Genomic DNA, 19,665 nt, shown 5'->3' with positions numbered 1-19,665 from the left:
AACGTTTTTTTTTCTTTCAGACTTTGTGCTTGCGTCAGCCGCGTGCCTTTAGCACCGCCAAGTCGCCGTTCATAATCGCGTCGATAGCGGCCGCGGTCTCCTCCGCAGCGGTTGCGGCAAATTGATGTTTAGTTTTGCTCAGTGCAAATCTGTCGAGGAAGAAGAGAACCAGTTGGAAGATGAAGAGAATAGTGCGATGGACAGACAATCTGAAAGCATTGTTCTTTTGCAAGATGTTTTCTCATTTCAGTTATTAACGAGTGCTTCTGAGCCCTTGCAATGTTCATTAACACGCAAAAATGAATCTTGCTTCATTCTCTGATGTTAGCTATCACAGAAGTGACAAACCACATAAACTTTATTTTCACTGGTTCCTCAATTAAATCCTAGACACAAGCCTGTATTACTTAAATTGTACGCAGGCACACACGTATTATCAGAGAGCACCACGGCACTGATTAAAGTAGGAATCACTCACTAGCTCATGTACTTTCTCACTGTTATAGTGTGCACAACACCCGCAACAAACAAATGACCAATAAGCTCCCTCCTCCTTTGCCTAATTTCACCTCAACCACAAGTACTGTCGACTTCTATTGATGTGAAAGCATCAAATGGCCCATTGAGCGAAAAAGATGCACATCTGTGATCTGTAGCAGCGAAATGATAACTAAGCTTCCATTGCCATTGGCTGCGACGCCACGACACAAGCGCACCTTGACGGAGCAGAGCGGGTGAAAGGGGACACTTTCTGTCGCGTTGGCAAACCAGGTGTTGCATGAAGGGAGAGGGCATCGCCGCAATGTCATGTCACTCTTGCTCTCGCTCCCGGAAGCCTGTGTTATCTGTACATTCCTTGTCTGCACAAGCTCTCGCCTGCATTCTAACTGTGCCTCGGTAAGGCCAAATCAAAACACACCAAGCGTCTGAACATGCTCACTTGCTCGTGAGGAGTTCATAACTCGAAGGACCATTCATCAGCGCTCAATTGGACATGACCGCTTTCACATTCACGACTGTTAGGTGTCCTCAAATTTTTAATTCGACCCTGACGGGACCTACGAAACTAATCTATCTGGCGGGTCAAACTAAACAAGATGCAGCAAAAAAGCCGGCAGATCCCACGCCCTGTGGGAATCGATGTTATGTGAAGCAGTGTGCGGGGAGCCTACCAAGTTAACGAGACGACCATGAGAGCACCAAGTCTTGTAGACGACTCTTTCATGATTTACATAACCCACATGTCATGACATTCATGTCACGAGTTCTTAGGAGTCCCTTTAACTACATCTAAGAGACCTTAGGGCGAAAGCCTTAGTCAAGCTCATGACTATGACTTCGACCATCATCCTTTAGTGTTTCCTTCACTTGTACCGACGTCCGAACCCATTCCAGTGGCTTTTACGTGATCTTTTTTCGCTGAGTCATTGTCATTTTCTCTGAGTCATGCTCATGACTCACTTCTACCACAATCCCTTAGTGTTTCCTTCCCTCAGTAGCCACGTCCAAACCCATTTCAGTGGTTTTTGAGTGTTATTCTTTTCTCGCTAAGTCATAGTCATTTTCCTGAGTCATGGTCATGACTATGACTTCTACCATCATCCTTTAGTGTTTCCTTCACTTATTACCAACATCAGAACCCATTTCAGTGGCTTTTGAGTGTTAATATTTTTTCGCTGTCATTCTCATTTTTGCGGAGTCATGCTCATGACTTTTACTTCTACCAGCGTCCTTTAGTGTTTCCTTCTCATAGTACCGACATCCGAATCCATTTCAGTGGTTTTTGAGTTGTAATGTTTTTTTTGCTGAGTCATTGTCATTTTTGCTCAGTCCTGATCATGACTATGACTTCTACCAACATCCTTTAGTGTTTCCTTCACTTCGTATCCACGTCAGAATCCATTTCAGTGGCTTTTGAGTGTTAATCTTTTTTGCGGAGTCATTGTCATTTATGCTGAGTCATGCTGATGACTATGAATTCTACCAGCATCCTGTAGTGTTTCCGTCACTTAGTACCCACACGTCCAAACCCATTTCAGTGGTTTTTGAGAGTTAATCTTTTTCGCGGAGTCATTTTCATGACCTACATTACACGCATGTCATGACACATGACCTATCACTTATGTTCATCAGACACTCCTGTCATACTATGCCAATTTTGGTACCTACCCAGTTAATGAAACGACCATGAGAGCGCCATGACGTAGACAGCTGTTTCATGACCTACATGACACGCATGTCATGATATTCATGTCATGACATATCATTTATCTTCGTCATGTGATCTTGTCATAGTATGCCAATTTTGGTACATACCATGTTAACGAAACGACCATGAGAACACAAAGTCGTAGGCGGCTAGATAGATAGATACTGTCAAAGTAGCAAATGTTCGCCAAGAAATTCTTCGCATTTAAGAACTCCAAAGCCGATTTCTTCAGCAGTATTTTCCCAATTCTAACATGCCCCCGAATCAAACATGTGCTCACTTTCAATTTGTCCAAAGTAGAAAACTAACTTAGAAATTACATTAAAGCTCTTAAAAAAGGTATAAATTTAACGGGCACCCTATTTTTTAGTAAGAAAAATGGGCAAGGGTTGTTCAATATGTGTTGCACAGTAGCAGCTGGTTTCCTAAAGTCAGCTTCGCCGCACAGTTTTTGATGTCGGTTTTGCCGCAATACATCCATGTTATGTGGTAAAGCATACAAACGCTGCAAGGGCAGTTTTGGTATTTTGTCTTATTGCACTGCGCAGGCAATTTTAGGCCCAATTTCCTTTTAAAAATTTAAAAAAAGAAAAAAAAAAAGGCTCTTGTTAGAATCGAGTAAATGCCGTGCTACAATTATTCCTTGAAAATCTTCCTAGGGCAGGAGCAAAATAGGCATTTTCGATGGGAGATGATGTGTGTTCAGCACATTCACTGCCACTAAAGGGGTCGCTATTGGAGTCACCATAGGGTTCAGGTGCGTGTGTGCTAACTGGCCAAGTTCAAACTATCCAACGAAGGCCAATTGTAGGATGTTGTGTTCAGCGGCTGTTGTGTTCCAAGTACCAAATGTAGAAATTGACCAACTGTTTCATGTGCATTGTGACCAATTCCTGAGATCTTCCCGGTTGCATGTGTCCCCCCACATTGAGTGATTAAGCACTCAGCAGAATAACATGCTTCAGGTTGTGCATGAATAGGCAACAAGCTAGAATTGAACAACTCACTCTAAGCTTTTCATAGTTTAGAGCAAGGCCTGTTTCACAAGGGCTGCTAGCATTGGCAAGAAGGGTTAATTACACGCAATTACAGCTGTAATATCTGCTAGCTGTAACTTCTAGATGACAGATATAACTCATTAGCTATGACGAACTCATATTATTTCTTCCATAAAACATTAGCACTGCCTTGTTTATCACATTTGAAGCATCGAAATCTTGTACAACTCTAGGATGAACAGAATACCATCTGCAACTTTGCTTTGGTGGAAGACATGGAACAACATTAGTTCCAATTTTTGAAGCGAATACAATATGAAACATGGTAACAAGTAACACTCAGTGCTCAGACAAAGGAAAAAGAACGGAGTGCGTAACACAAGTGCTGTTCTCCGAACTAAAATTTTATTTGCGTCTACCCAGAATACACACACATATAGAAGCAAAAAAAAAAAAGTAAAATGAAAAACAAGCCCGTATCATAACACAGTGAAAAGACCAATAAAGTCACATGACCCACTGTCGAACAGCACACGCCAACTATAGCAAATGATCGATGTTAACATATTCAGTATTATGCAAGGTTAGTGATTCCTGGCTGACACATGCACCTTTGTGTTTTTTAGTGAAAAAAAGTCTGTTCATTCGCATGTAGTTTGGTATCTGCTCTCTTACACTCCTTTCTTTGTCTTAGCAACAAGTTTTATTTGTTGCCATGAATCCACTCCAACCAGCCACATTTTAGGGTCTCAATGATACGAAACATTGCAAGGAAAAGAGCACAGCACTTACCCCATCCTCCTTGGGCACTCCTGATTCAAGATTAAGTTCTGACGCCTGCTTCTTGACCATACCAGTCTTAGAGACCATGATCTCACAATGTCGGCAAAACCGCTGCCTCCCATCCACCAAGTACTCCGCTTCCTCCACTGACGTCACATGCTGGTGATCTGCAATGCGGCAGCACACAGCAGCAATCAGCATGCCACTTGTAGCTAAACAAAAACAAAACCCCACTGGATACTCACTGATCATGAGCCAATATCATGATGTTAGATACATTGCAATGGAAGAAAGGAATAAATGATGACATTACAAGCTATGGCGATAGACAGAAGCAGCAATCACATAATAAAAGAAGAAACAGTACTGGCTGTTGTCTCACACATTCAGTTGGTTGGCTGCCTTCTTGCGAAGCCATACATTAACGTGACAATACAACAAATTCCACACAATATGACATCATGCAGCTTGCTGCAGCATATTTCAAGCACACCGAAGAAACAAAGAGTTGCTTGTCATGCTACAAGTAGTCTTACTGGACCTGCTTCTGATGGCAAATGGAACCAAAAGTGAGTCCTGTAACCAATGTCACATTTGGGTATGTAGCTAACCTCAACAGGCAGCAGTCACAGAGAAAGATTCAAACTGGCACGTTACAAAGCTGATGCCAGAAAGTTTTTAGATTAGACTCACTGTGTTTGTAGAGCCCCAGCTTCTGGCTGGGTGGCGTGGTGGTGCGCTCAATGATGTCATAGGATGACGGTGGCTCCACCTGTAGCAGCTTGGCGAGTGAGCAGAGCAGCCCCTGAATGTCACCGGCTGCCTCTGAAGTAAGTGTTAGCGTCACCGATACATTGCCGGACTCGCGCAGGGGCACAGGAGGGGGCCCGCCGCCAAACGCTCCAGGCAGGCCTCGCCCGCGACAGAGCCCCAGCTTGTCGCCCGGGAAGGTGTTCTCCTTGTCCTGGATTGCCGAACACATAGGATATGATGTTAAATTAAATTATACTGAACATCCTGAGCCTACACAGTGATTTACAAGGGCTCCAAATTAATTTTGACCGCCTGAGGTTTTTTAACATGCATCCAAAGCATGGTACACGAATGTTTTTGCATTCCTCCCCCATAAAAATGCGGCCTCCACGTTCGGGAATCGTACCCGCGGCCTCATGCTCCACAGCAAGCCATAACCACGGTCGGTAGGAGATGATGTACCGGCGCTCACAATCTAAGAGAGAAGTAAGTCTCAGGTGGTCAAACCCCACTGTGCAAAGGCTGGACTTTCTGGTGACTCATTAATAGCTGCGTGATTAATTAATGAGCCTTCACAACCAAAAGCAATACAGCGACTACAAGAGGCACAGTAGTGGAAGCCTCCAGATGAATTACAACCCCCTGGGGCTCTTTAACGCGCACTGGAAGCTTCGTAATTCTATGTTGTGCCATGTTGGAACATTGCCACTATGGCAAGGCATTTAGCCTGCCACATCATGCTCGGCAGCGAAATGCCATAGCCACTGTCAAAGCATTACACCAACATCATTCAAGCTCCACCGCCATGTTCTGGGGCCACAGCTAGATATGCTGCAATGAATAATTTAGCAGTTGCGCTAAGAAACATTGTTGATCAATTACAGTGGAATCTCGTTGATACGATTCTGCATAATACGTTTTTCGGGATAATACATTTCTTTTTCTTTTCCCGATAATATGATTTGGTTGGATAATACGTTCGATAATACGATTTTCAAATGATACGCTTTATTTTCCGATTCCCGTGAAGATCGTATGAATGAGATTCCACTGTACAACTGCCTGCATTTCAATAAAGTAAATACTTTCAGCATTAACTCTGATGAGACCCATTCACTATCACATTGAACTCTTCCATGGGCGTTAGTTACCCACAGGCTCAATCCACTTCTGTTAACTCCAGCTTCTGGTTAGTGAAAAGATCTCTGATGTACTTTCATGTTGTGGTTAATTGAAGAAAATCTGGTGAACATGCAGATGATACCGCTGACGAAGTGAAATGAAAGCTGCATCTTCCTCTCTTAACCCTTTCAGGGTCAATGACGTACATCTACATCATCAATGGTACATTTAAAAAGCACGCCTCTTTCAATCATTTATTTCGCTTGGCATGTGCTCCCACTCGACAGGAACACGTGGAATTTTTTACTTGCACCAATGCCTCTCCGGGTTTTCTTTCTTTCTTTCTCTCTCTCTCCGGCTATCGTTTGAGCATCCGGGCACGCACGCGCGGCGGCAAGTTTTGGTTTTCTCCTGCGGTGGCTCCCGCCTGTTGCACGCGCTAAACTGATGGCTATTTGGTTTCAAATCTCTCAAAGGGGAACCGCTTGTTGCTCGATCGCTTATCGCTCATCACGGCGCTATTACACCGGTTCCCGGGCAGGCGCGTATATACACAAACGATGCTGCCATTTTTGCGTTTCCTTTTTTGAAGACCACAAAAGCTCTATCGTACCTTGTTGGCGATAAGACGAAGGCTTTTCACTTGTCTCGGTTTCCAGACGTGCACACAACCATTTTTCAGTGCGCTTATCTTCTTATTCATGAATAAACATTGTGTATTTTACAACATCAATTTATTTCATCATTTACGGTCACCCTAAAAAATTAACGACCATTTTTATTTCGAAATAGGTTCTTTCGAAGAATTTAAATCAGCAATAAAAAAAATCGACCCTGGGGGGTCGCATTTGGCGAAAAAATTCGACCCTCAAAGGGTTAAGTTGACTCTAGAGTAACTGAAGGGCAAAGCAAAATAAAGTTATGAACATTAATTACTGCGACAGGTTAGTATTGGGGAAATGTGCACAAGGCACACTAACTTTTTTTTTTTTTGCGCACAAAAGCTACATAAAAATTTACTACATTTTTAAAAGTGTGAATAACATTTTATTGTTGCCTTAACTTTGATAACTGTAGTGCTATGAATTTTTTTTAAAATGTGTTTACAAGGTCCATTTCTCAAAAAGTCAGCATTAAGCCCTCCACATTTCCACGCTTGCACAAACCCCCAACCAATCTTGTAGCCACAAATCTACGAGAAAGATGACTATGATGCACGCACCTTCTCGTCCAACAGAATTTTCAAGGGAGCAGGAGGTGGCGGTTGCGGAGGAGGTACGGCTGATGAAAACAAAGAGAAAGACAGAAGTCAGCAGAGCACGCACCCAACACTGTAGGATTTTATAAATATTGGGGAGCCTCAGAAGTAGCAGAGACAAGCAGTCTACATGTGCTTTAAGGAACCTTAGTGTAAACAAGAAATGACGTTCACAGTACTGTGCACATGCTGCAGCCAACGTCATCTCTATGTTAACCTTAGGTCTGCTAACCCTGGGTCCATACCTTCCTACTAACCTAGTAAATGGAAATGCACTTCAGGGCACCTTAACAAGGATTGCAAGCACAGCAGCGACTGCCATTAGTTGAAACGCAAATACCCCATTTGAATATCCACATTTCCACATCAAGCCTCTTTTTGGTTTCAAGTGCAAGATAATATAGGAGACAAAAAAAATAAAAAATAAATAAAGGCACGTGCCAATGAAAATGGTTGTCACAGCTGACTGAGACTATTGTAGTGCGTACAGCACAGGGCAGGAACACTAGTGACCTCTCACCTTTTACAGGAATGGGCGCGACAATGGGCACCGTGGGCGAAGGAAGGGATCTGGCAGAGTCGTTGCTGTCCTCGTCGACGAGTTGCAGGCTGCGGAACCGGAAGGGAGCCTCGAACATGGCACACTCTGGAGACGAGGCGCCCACGATTGTGTCGGGACTGTCTGCCTCACTGAAAGTGCAGAGAGAGGACCTTATTGTAAGTCGCTGATGTGGACACACAGTCTGCAGACGTCCAGTCTGGCAGCAGCGTGCAATTCTGGTCCTTTGATCATGCATTGTGGAATACTGCATTTGGATGACAACCGTGTGAACTGAAAGCACACCTGCAAGCACAGAGATTATCACTTACAAGACGTATGGTCTCTACTGCGGCCAGAGTCCTACCGTCTCTTTACAATTATGGGCTTAATTAAGGCGGTAAATACAAAGCCCAAGTTTTCAAGTACAGTGGAATCTTGATGATACGATCACGGTTAATACAAATTTCCGGATGATACAAATTATTCTATGGTCCCTGCCGAGCCCCATTATTTTGCAATGTGCTAGAGAACGGTTGTTACGAATCGATTTTCGACCCACGTCGATTGATACGAATAAACGCCGCCCCACTGACGGCCGCGAAAAAGAGCAGCGCGCACAGTCACGCGCTTTCTCCCTTTCTCTTTTGGTGCGAAGGCGTGGACGCGGCGCCGGACAGCGCGGAGGCCGTGACTGGGCGCGAGTTTGAAGCTGTGGCGCTTTTGTTGCTTTTGTGCTTTTCCTCCTTTTCCGCGTGCCATCGGACGGAGTGGCTGCTGTGCTTCGGGGCGCATTCTTTGTGTTTGCGCCATTTTGCCTAGTCGCAGTGAGCTACGTCTACCGAGATATGATCTCGGCTGATTCCCGTGGCCGTATGCCGAGGTGCGGGAGCCTCCAATGGTGCGTCTTCCGTCGACTGCGTTATCGGCGTCGATGGCACAGGGTGATTGTTGGTTTCGCTGCTGGAGTCACACGGTGCAAGATAGCGTGGCACGTAATCCACGGTGCAAGGTAGCGCGGCACGTTCAGTCGAGTGCTCCTCCGCTTCTCCCGTTAATCGCCGTATTTTTCTTGCCGTAGGAGGCTTGCGCTTCCATATTCAGAAGGCGTGCTTCGTCCAAAATTTCTTCTCCAACGAGCGACGATCTATCACTAACCTGGGAGCTCTCAGTAATCCGAATTCTGCGTGTCAAGTGAAGACGCCTACGTGGTTTAGGAAGCAGACAGCTGCGGTTGCCATTTTGCCCCTGCCACAGCATCAACCAATGGAAAGACACCTTTCAGCACAGCAGCCAATCGGAGGCCCGCTTTCATCGGAGGGCCCGTGTGACTACCTATCACAGACCCGCGCTTCTTTTGTGTTTGTGCGTTTGTTACAAGACGGCGACGACGCACAAATTGAGAAGCGGAACAGGAAAACTTTGAGCTTTCGAACAATACCAAGATGGCGGGGCTCGGTGGCGGGAAGTACGAGATATGTCTCTGTGAACTGCGGTGCTTTTGCCCTTTTTCTTATGGACGAAGCACGGGGCCACTACGCCAAGTATCCCAAAAGACATGGGTGCGCCATGACAATGGTGAACTTGTTTCACCAGCTGGCTTCGATATGATAGCACCTAAATACAGCTCAGTTTTTGCAAGAGCTGAGCTAACCTCGATAACGCCTCTCGTGTGACAAGTGAACATACTTATGCAAAGCCTAATTGCTAAGAGACAGCCACTATCCATAATGCTTCCAGGTAAATTCAAGGCAAACTGCAACCTACCGGCACCTATTGGAGTCCGCGCCACCGGAAGTTACTGAAAAACGAAAAGGAAACAAGAGAGTACAGTTAGCAAGAATGTTCACTTGGAGTGGATGGTTATAACTAATCAGCTGACTTCAGCCAAACAGAAGCGGCACTACCTCTGGTATGCATGGAGAACTCCTGGTTGTAGAAGCCCCTGAGCGGGGTCGGGGAGGGTGTGACGGCAGAGGAAGGGGCCGAGGGAGGAGGGGGCCGATCACCAAATGGCAATACAGAGTATGGGTCCGGCTGGCCCGGCAGGAATGCTCGGCCGTAGCTGCCCTTCAGCACAGGCTCTGCGTACACCAAATGTGGGCAACAGTTGTCAATGCGGCACGACACGAACTGCTTTGTCATGTCGCATCACATGAGTGCTTACACCGAAAGCAAAGAAACAAGTAAAGAAAGCAAATCAAAGCATGGAATAACTCTCATTTGGCTTCCAAAACTTCTATGGTCAGCGAGAAAACACAAAGGGGGGAAGTGGGTTTTAAAGCCTTCTTTAGAGCTTCTTTACCAAATTTAATTAAACTGCACAATATTGTTCAGTGCTTTGTGCTGATTTCAAATATTCAGTCATACTTATAATAGGCCAATCAGTCCCAAGGTTAATAATAAAAATTACTACAGTGTAATATCGGTGATATAATTCTGCATAATACGTTTTGTGGCATAAAACGTTTTTTTCTTCTTTTCCCGGCCAATGTCTTACAGCAGCAATGTATTTCGGATGACACGATTTTCAAATGATAGGTGCAGATTGTATCAACGAGATTCCACTGTACTGCTTCCAGAAACAATGCAGCAAGGACTACTCACCAAAATATTGCTCTAGGCACAAAGCTCGATACTTGGAAGCATAAGGTTCACAATGGTAGGATTACTTTTTTGGTATAGCAAGTATCAAAAATTATACAGCACTCCTAAGTGTGTTGTGTTCAAAATGTAGCTAGCTCATTATTTAATCTACAGCCAAGAAAAAAAATTACAGCCAGTTATGCAAAAATCTGCTCCTACCCTTGTGTGCATTGTGCATTTACCCACGTGCTGTAATAAAGGTTATGATTCTAGGTGCCTGAATGGCTGCGACATACCTCCTAAAAGATAGCATGGAGCACAAAATTCGTGCTTCGTTAAAATGCAATAAAGTAAACAAAGCTCATTTGTAACTGAATACTAAAGAAAAAAAGAATTGAAATAAAGTAAAACGTTGTTAATTTGAAGGTCACCGGACAATGAAAATTCTTCGAATTAATCGAATTTTCTAATTAACCGAAATCAATAAAAAAAAAGAAAACAAGCAAGAACTTGCCGCAAAAAAAAAATCACCTTTATTTTCCATGTCCGAGAAAGATTACTCGAAGTAATCACTGATGCGGGATTACTTGGTGCGGTAGTTCGCCTCCCCCAAGTGCCATGCTCTCCAGCTGCCTCACAACACGCAGCATATATCACCCGCACTGCACTCAACAAAGTTGCGGACGATGTTCACAGAATCGATAACTGCCGCTAAAGCGGGCGTGTGGGTGCTTGACTCCAAAAATTTGGACTTGCTGGATATTCCGGACTTCAAAAATGCACCATCAGGGTTCCCATTGAGTTATGCATTTTCGCACTCAATTTTTCAGACGAATGGAGACCCCAAAGTTCAATTTTCCGGACTAAATCGTTCGTTCCGAGCCACGCTACCCAATCTTGGAGGACGCCACGTTGGATTTTGCACTGGCTTGGATTCCAGTAGCTCGCTCTATAGCCTCCAAGATTGGGAGGCGCGCTATTAATAAAGAGCTCGTGCCATCCTCCAGTCTCGGAGGCCATGCCCACTTTTCCTTGGCTGACAAAACGCTCCAAAGTACTGCACTTTTTCTTTCTAGTATACGCGGTCAGCACTATCGTCATAACCATTTATTGTGTGATGTTTTTTTTTTATTGCGATAGCAATTATATGGACACTTCAAGCGGATTTCGGCCGTCGACGTCGCCAGGTTCCGTATAAAGTCCAAGGGCGATAAAATCGTCGCTGCGCAGCCATATGTGCGAGTAAAAGCGCGCGGGGGACGCACGCTTTCACGGAGAGCGAACGCACGGCGGAGCGCAAACGGGACTTCCTCCGTCACGCCAAAGGCCGTGGGGGTATGGGAGGGAGGGAGGGGGCGGGGCGACTGCTGTACTGCGGCACCAAATGCATATCTTGCAACCGGGCGCAAGGGGAACTGGCGACTCAATCTCCCATGCGAAAGGAGGAAAGCGGGAAGGCAGCGCAGGAGGGAAGGAGGGAGGGAGGGGGGGGGGGACGACTTCTACTCTGCTAACTGCGTACTTAGTGCCGGTGCGGGTTGTCGCGCGCACCCTATCTTGAAAGCCATCTCCACACGGCTCTGCCCTTTGTATGCGCTGTGCTTCCGCCACTCAGTTTCCGTAGAAGCGATAGACCGCACGAACCTTCGCTCGGTGCGGCGGCCGTGCTCGTTCGTGCCAGCGTTTTGACAGTGGTTGTCTGCGGTCATTGAGTGTGACCTATTCATGTTTTCACACCACGCTTGTTAATTCAGTTAGTAAGTTTTTTTTTGTTCTAAAATTTCAGGTTGCTATTTTGAACGTGGCGTGTACACTGATCAGGTGTCTGAGAGACCCATGTCTTGGTGATCGGCGCTACCTCCTGTGCCTTCGCGAGAGCTAAGCGGTGCGAAGCTCGTTTCTTCGATCTCCATGGCGAACTCCGTTGGCAGAGATCGCCAACACGGTGACGTACGCGTCGACTGGACACGGAGACGACGTCACTGCTGCGCAAATAGTCTGTCATCTTCGTCTGCTTCTGCTTGCCAATTCTAGCTGCGGCAAGCACGTTTTGCAAGTAGTAGACGTGTCCAAGTGTTTCTCCGGCGTTGCTTTCTCTAACAAAAAATCGCTGCACGAGAGTCTCACAGCTACATCGGCAGCCCTCGGTTGTGGCTCGTTTTCGATGTCGTCATCAGCGTCGCCGTCACTTTCATGAATGCATTCATGGGGCCGAACGATCTGCACAATTTCGCTGTCCGTCAGTGGACCACATGTTTCCACAGTGCTGTCCACGGTGACGTACTCTTCAAAACGAACTGTCACCGAGAGCGGCGGCAAAGCTACCATCGTCAAGCTCACTTACTTGCACTTCCCCCGGCGGACAAGAAGCATCCCCTGAAGTTTTCATGAAACCACAAGCCCAGAAGCAGTTGGCGATAGTCTCATCTTTCACGCGGCCCCAAGCTCGCGCCAGCATGTGGATGGCACTAAGTAAACTAACTTAGTATTTAGAGGAGTTGTCCATGCACAAAATCATGCACTCGACGAGGTGCTGCCTGTACACGACCTTTACATCTTTTTATTATGCCTTGGTCCATCGGCTGCAACACAGACGTCGTGTTTGCAGGCAAGTATGCAAGACGGATAGCCTTTCAAGGTTGGTACATTCATGTGGGCACTGCATTGGTCCACAAGAAACAACACCTTGCGGTTCAACGACGCGAACTTGCGATCAAGTTTGGTGATCCACTCTCGGAAAATGTCGCATGTCATCCACGCCTTAATGTTTGAGGCGTAGCCCACAGGAAGTGTCTTCACGCCTTTAAAACACCTAGGCTTTGCGGACTTCCCTATCACAAGCAGGCGACATCGTTCAGTGCCAGTCATGTTTGCCGCAATCAGAACCGACACCCTTTATTTGCTCCGTTTGTCCCCAGCACAGTCGTCGTCTTTGAATGTCAAGGTCTTGTCTGGTAGCAGCCGGTAAAAAAGCGCAGTCTCATCTGCGTTAAAGATAGCAACCGGCTGATATTCGCTGAGGTACTGTACCTCGGGAAGTTTTTCAGCTTTCCATGTCACGCAAGTTCTGAGTTGACAGACGCCTTTTCTTCACACACGCTCTTGATAATCAGGTCATGCTGATGTTTGAAGAGCATCAGCCACCCATCCGATGAAGCGAAGTAGTCGATATCCATCATTGCTGCAAGCGATAAGGCTGTCGCCGCGACAACCTCACCACTGAGAGGAAGTTTGTTATTTCGAGCTTCTTTGGTCTAAATCAGGAATGCCTTCTCCAACTCCGGGTAAGCGCTGGTGCGCATTCGCTCCCGTGACATATTTAACTTGTCATTTTCAAGAGCATCCAATATCGAATGCTTATTTGTGATAAAGTTCTAGAGCGTGTTAGGCTTAATGCCGTACTTGCGTGCAATGTCTTGCTTGGCGGTGCCTCCTTTGTCAACTTTTTTCAAGACTTCTGACTTTCGTCGTCAGGTCAAGTGTTTGGTAAGATCCTCGAGTTGCCATTATCAATCGCCCCACTACGACACTCAAAAATCAGAAGCGTGGAGAAACACGCAGAATTTACGCCCGGCTCGACGAAAGACACAACGAAGCCAACGAAACGCCGGCGTTGACTAAACAATCTTGCTGTTTCAAGAGATGTGATGCTGTGGACAGCGGTGATGGCGATAACAGTGCGCTGCAGGCAGCTTCAATGGCGATGACACCAGCGTGGTCAGGTAGATGTTTTGGCATGTGAAAAATTGCGCATTTCATTGAAAAATTACGGCAGCCTCAAGGTTCTCGATTGAAAAATAACTTCTAATTAACTGATATTATGAGATTTTAACTTCGAATTATCGAGCAATTTTTTCCATAGACCTGCATACAAAACTGACGGGACCACTCCTTCACTTCTAATTAACCGAAAATTCCAATTAAGCCACTTCAAATTATCGGGAGTCAACTGTATACACTGCTAGCAAAAATAAATAGCAGGAAGTATGCACCCACCACGGAGGTTGAGGTCCCCGCGCCCGAAAACGGCACCCACATTGAAGTTCGGCCGGATGTGCGGCTCAAGGATGCGCACGGGCGGCAGGGCTCTGAGTCGCCCCATAAGGGCCTCCAGGTACACCTCATAGTCCTCGTCGGCACGCGAACCCTTGCGCGGCCGCTTGGCCCTGGCGGCCCCACCTCCTCCATGAGAAGAGGAGGGTGGGCGGGGCCCGTCGGGGCCTGCCCCCACGGCCTCCGAACTAGAGGGGGCCGACGGGGGCGGCCGCGGCTTCTTGGGCCGCTTGCGCTGCTGCTGACGCCGCAAAGCCAGGTCCTCAGCTGACGGCGGAGGGGGCGTGGGCTCGCGCTCCAGCTGGGCCCGCCGGATGTCTGCAAATGTGCCCGCCCGCCTCATTGTCAAGAGATGCGCTGTGCTACTCCTACACTCCATTACATACTTACCATGCAATGCTGTGAAGACTAGGCAACTTTTTACATTTTCTGCATTTTCGACCGAGGATTAGTGAGCACTGCATGACAGTAAGAAATCGAAATGTTCTACGTAATTTGGTGCACTGTCGACTTCATATATCGTAGTCTTAATATATGAAGCAATTGGCATGGAAAAAATTAAAGGTCTGAACCTGCTAACCACGGAACAAGCGCAGTGATATGCTCGACAACACTCATTGCACAGCTTTCACAGCACACTGCTTGCATTCGTGACCAAAACATAGTGCATCACATACTGCAAGCTCAAAGGCATACAAAGAATAGGTGATTTTGATGCAACGTTAACTAGAGACATTACAGTTCTAATATATGTAAAGAACCTATTCTGTAGGAGACATTGAAGATCAAAGGATAGCCACTTTACAAAACATGCGGAGTGATAAATTTCTGTGACTGCACTACTTGCATACCCTCCGCAGCGTTGCCTGCTACACATGAAACGGAGTAATAGTAGCACCTCTTACATGTGCATTCCCATCACCAGCGTTACTTAATTGCGCTTAAAACTATACAAAGCCAGAGACTGCCAAACACTGTGACATCAAGAAGCACAGCTTTAAGAGCTTGAAGCCAAAATGTAACCCACCTCTCACTTCTACAGCAATTTCATGCATCCCAGGTTTTTTCTGCTTGTAAAAGCCATTTGCATGCTATTTCATATCTTATTATGTCAACCTAGCATAATATTAGTAGAGCCCCTAACTTTATGCGGTGGAAAATTTGAAATTCTGCAAATCAAGATAGAGAAATCTGCAAAATTCCGCGGCAACATTGAACAGACATAAGGTACATGTAACAGCCGCCATGTTGGATTTTCCGCTGGCTTGGCTTCCAGTGCCCCCCGTGTATAGCCTTCAAGATTGGTAGACACATGCTATCCTCCCGTCTCCGAGGCCATGCCCGCTCTTCCTTGGCCAGCATAACGGTCCAAAAAGCGGCACTTGCTTTTTTTTTTTTCGGTCAGCTCAGCACTATCGTCATAATAACTTAAGCGGAACCCTTTTTTTTTTGTGTTTTTTGGTCAAGTTTCGGTTGCGCCGTACGCTGTGTGCGGGTGAAAGCTTGCGAGGGTCAGCCGGCAAGCGCAATTTAATCTCGCGCACGCGAGAGAGGAAGGCGGCCGGAGGCGCGCGGACTTCGTTCGCTCGCGGGGCACGGGGAGAAGGCGACGGAGACGGTGGGGAGTTGCGTTCAGCTCTTGCGGCCGCTGCCGACGGAGCTGCCGCGCAGGCACCGTATCTTGAAAGCGATCTGCGATGGGTACAAAGGGCGTGCGCCGAGTGCCAGAAGCTTCGTATGCGCTGTTTTTTTTTTTTTTTTTTGCGACGTTCGCGTTCAAGCGAGAGAATAGACAGCGTGAAGGTCAATTTGCCCGCGGTCATCGAGCGAGATCTGTTCATGTAACCTGTGCGCGCGTGACACCGTGCTTATTTAGTTGCTAAGCGCATATTTGCCGATAAAACTAACATCCTTACTTCGTATCGCTGTCTATTAATTTAATCGCAATCGATGCTCCGCCTTTTGGGCGAAACTGCGACATTTTTCTTAAGCCGCTCTAAGCCTCAATTTTTTTCTATCGGGGGGGGGGGGGGGGGGGGGGGGGGGGGGAGAGTTTTTTGGACTATTCGGTTTTCCGGACTGCTCGATTTTTCGGACTATTTTTCAGTCCCCGCGAAGTCCGGAAATTCGGTCGGCTCCTGTAGCACCATCTTGTGAAAACTGCGAGAAACAGCGTTTCGCTGCTGCCTCAAAAAGCAACAAGCAAAAAATCGCATTTCCGCGAAAAAACATCAATTCCGTGCTTTTTCGCGGAAAGCTAGGGCCTCTAAATATTAGTGACAATGAGAATGTTACCAAAGCACATCATAAATTTTTTGCCTGTTTCTGGCACATTACTTACCGCCGAAATAACACTTCTTTGGCATTTATATGAGTTCTAGAAGTACCTATTCATCCTTTGTGCCACACGCTAGCATGCTTGCAAAAGGTGGTTTACTTTAGCCAATATTCTAGGGCACTGCCTTAATGAAGAGATGCAGACAGCAATAACTGATAAATAATCTTTTACTGAATGATGCGGACCCGTAACAGCAGCTCTCACATGCCAAATTCTGACATGCAGTCAAGAAAGTAACGCATAAGTTTTCGTGAGTAGGTAGTGGTGATCTATTTTAGTTGTTCTTGCAGACAAAGTCAGATGAGCAATCTCTTGGAGCACATTTCGTCACTTTGCTTGCCTGAGTGGCAGTGTGCACAAGCACAAGTCAAGACAATAACAAAGTTAGGTCTGCCTTACGTACCCAAATATGTAAGTTTGCGAACTTTGGTTTCCTCAGGTTTGTCACCACCTTCTGCAGGAGTCGTCGTCGCTGTCGTTCCCCCTGGGGCTTGGCCGGTGGCCACAGACACTGCTGGTTGTGAGGGCTGCGTTTCCGATGCAGACGCTGTCGTGGCTGGTGTTGTTGCTTCGGCATTCTCCGCTGTCTCTGCCAAAGCCGGCGCTGCCTGATCGGATGACGTGGAGCACTGCTCGTTCGATGGACTCGAAGGACGTGACGCTGGCTGTGGTGCAGCCTGTGTTACAGCCTCCAAAGGACTATTCTCGGATTTTCTGCATCCTGGCTGGCTAGTGGGAGCGACCTTATGATGCACAAAGTAATAAAAAAATCACACACACATTATGAATGTCCATTCAAAACAAGAATTCAACTAAGCTCAAACAACACACCACCTCAAAAGCCAATTTAAAAAACAATTTTTTTTTTTGCTCTGGCTAAAGGTACGTTAGACGAATATGGCAGTGCTTTTATAGAGGTACATCCAACGTATTTGGTTTGTTTTTGTATGCTTCATGTTAAGATACATCAGGCCATAAGCATGCTGGACAGCTTAATACACACTTCCCTTGCATTGGCACTCATTCTGCGTGTGGCGCCGTTCCACGCCAAACGTCCCAGACATTGCGCTCGACCCTCTTCGATTCTATTACAAAAAATTGTAGTCAATCATTTTGGTGGAGTACTTGTTCTCATAAGGTATTTTTGGAAGAAAAAGCTTTTTCTGGGTCTTACAGTGATTTGAATGTTGCCTAGGTGGGCGAAACCAAGGTTGCAAATAAACACCCAAAAAAATACAATACTACACGGAGCACCTTAAAAATCGGTTGGTTGCTAGAAAAGGAATTGCGCTTTCTTATTCCCTCCCATTGGCAGCTACTTTGTCTCACAATGTGGTTTGTGGTGAAGGAATACGGCGATGATGCACAAATTTTCACTATTTTTTAAAAGAGTACAAGTTTTCCAGACACAGCACAACTGCATCACGTCGCTGGATAGTTGGCAGCAAGCGTGTCAAAAATGTATTGAAGTCGATGGGCGAGTAGTTTCGAAGTGGCAGAAGTGCAAACATTGAAAAATGTGCGAAATGCTTCATGTTCAGGCACATGAGCAGCACATTAGGAACAAAGAACAATGCGAGGCACATCACAGGCATTGTGTCAGTGCCTGTGTTGCGCCTTGCATTGTTCTTTGTCCCTAGCGCACTGCTACTAGATTCCCATATACAGGTCAAAAGCTTTCAACAGTCACACAAAAGTTTTCAACAGCCACACAGGAGAGTAGATATTGTACTTAAGCTAGAAAGACGTCACACACATTGTAAACAAAATTAATCGTTTTGCATATAAATTTAAATGATGAGCTCAATGACATTAAAAGCTTGCCTGGCAATGGCACTACTGGAAAAAAGAGCAAAACAAAATGCTTTACATAAGCCTCCTACCAGAGAAAATATTTTGCATGTAATGGCAAGCCTCAGATGTTGAAGGGTGAGCATGCAACAACACTAGAGTAACAGCACACACCCCTAAAAATATTACTTCTTCTAAACTACTACACATTGCTTTTCTGTTTTACCACATAAGGTCACTGCGGCTGAGATTTTTGCATTTGCAAGAGATTTAGTGGAAGATTCGGTTACTGTTGGTAAACGCCTATCCTGCATGCACTGATTGTTAAAAACATAACACAAGAACTGTTTTTTTTTTTTTTTGCAAATACTGTCAGCGACCAATTTTTTGGACATGGCCAATAATTCGGATGCATTCGCGGCATTGCACGTTCCCCATAGAGCCAATGTATAAAAACGTCTGAAATTTCGGATGCAGAAATCCTTTGCCGTCTGACTTTCTGGACTTTTTGCCATGACTGCAGGTCCGAAATTGCATTGATCAACAAAGCCACCAACGCCGCCACATTGATTATCGTCCCACCTCGAACAGGCGCTCTCGCACGCAGATCTGCTGGGAGCCATAGCCACCACCGCGGCAACTGCCAGGCCTAGCTACTTCGACTGTTCACTACCAAGCTACTTGCTGTTCGGTGCTGTTTTTTCATTAAAACAATTCGCCCCTGCTGCACCGACTCTGCCTTTGTAATCCTCACTAATGATTTCGAAGCTTGGAAAGCCCAACGCGTCGCAAAATGCCAGTTCCAGAAAGTCAGCTTCCCCTCAATACAGCAGTGTTACGCAGTCAGGCATACGCAAAGTATTGCGGTGAAGTATACCAAGAGTCAGAAGGAGCAATTGTCACGGGACACAGAGTGTATTCCTTAATTATCCATGCATGCATCTGCCATCTCCTGTCACATTACGAGCACTGATATGCCTAGTAAGTGTACTGGCAGCCCTTCAGAGCTATTTCGGATGCGGCTGTGGCGATTTGAGCCCTTGGGGCAGTAAGAGGCATGCATTCCTTTTTTGGACTGCCTGAATTTGCTGATGTTTTCGCAGCTTCTAGGGAGTCTAAAAAATCGAACATTGACTGCACATTTTTTTTTTACAAAGTCTAAACTCACCACTCGATATAAAGAAAAAAAGTTGTCGCAGTTTCACCTGAAAGGCGAAGCATCAATTGCGATAGCAA

General features: G+C 46.0%; 1 protein-coding gene across 4 annotated transcripts in view; it reads right to left on the bottom strand.

The window, feature by feature from the left end:
- The window catches only part of LOC119455521 (histone-lysine N-methyltransferase 2D-like), a 78,970-nt gene that overhangs the window by 28,716 nt on the left and 30,589 nt on the right, over nt 1-19,665 (bottom strand). For 3 of the 4 annotated variants that reach the window (XM_049668846.1, XM_037716922.2, XM_037716923.2), the window contains exons 9-16: nt 17,042-17,381; nt 14,244-14,618; nt 9,569-9,745; nt 9,429-9,462; nt 7,644-7,813; nt 7,088-7,146; nt 4,684-4,954; nt 4,000-4,157 (exon numbers count right to left, since the gene is read on the bottom strand). In XM_049668846.1, coding sequence (XP_049524803.1) covers nt 4,000-4,157; nt 4,684-4,954; nt 7,088-7,146; nt 7,644-7,813; nt 9,429-9,462; nt 9,569-9,745; nt 14,244-14,618; nt 17,042-17,381 — 1,584 coding nt within the window. The remainder of the gene's footprint in view (nt 1-3,999; nt 4,158-4,683; nt 4,955-7,087; nt 7,147-7,643; nt 7,814-9,428; nt 9,463-9,568; nt 9,746-14,243; nt 14,619-17,041; nt 17,382-19,665) is intronic. The other variant, XM_049668847.1, reaches the window with a different exon arrangement.

This window comes from Dermacentor silvarum, chromosome 6 (assembly GCF_013339745.2).
Source record: "Dermacentor silvarum isolate Dsil-2018 chromosome 6, BIME_Dsil_1.4, whole genome shotgun sequence".
Lineage (NCBI taxonomy): Eukaryota > Metazoa > Arthropoda > Arachnida > Ixodida > Ixodidae > Dermacentor > Dermacentor silvarum.
Note: the sequence above shows the minus strand (reverse complement) of the source record. Positions and strands in the feature narration are given on the sequence as shown.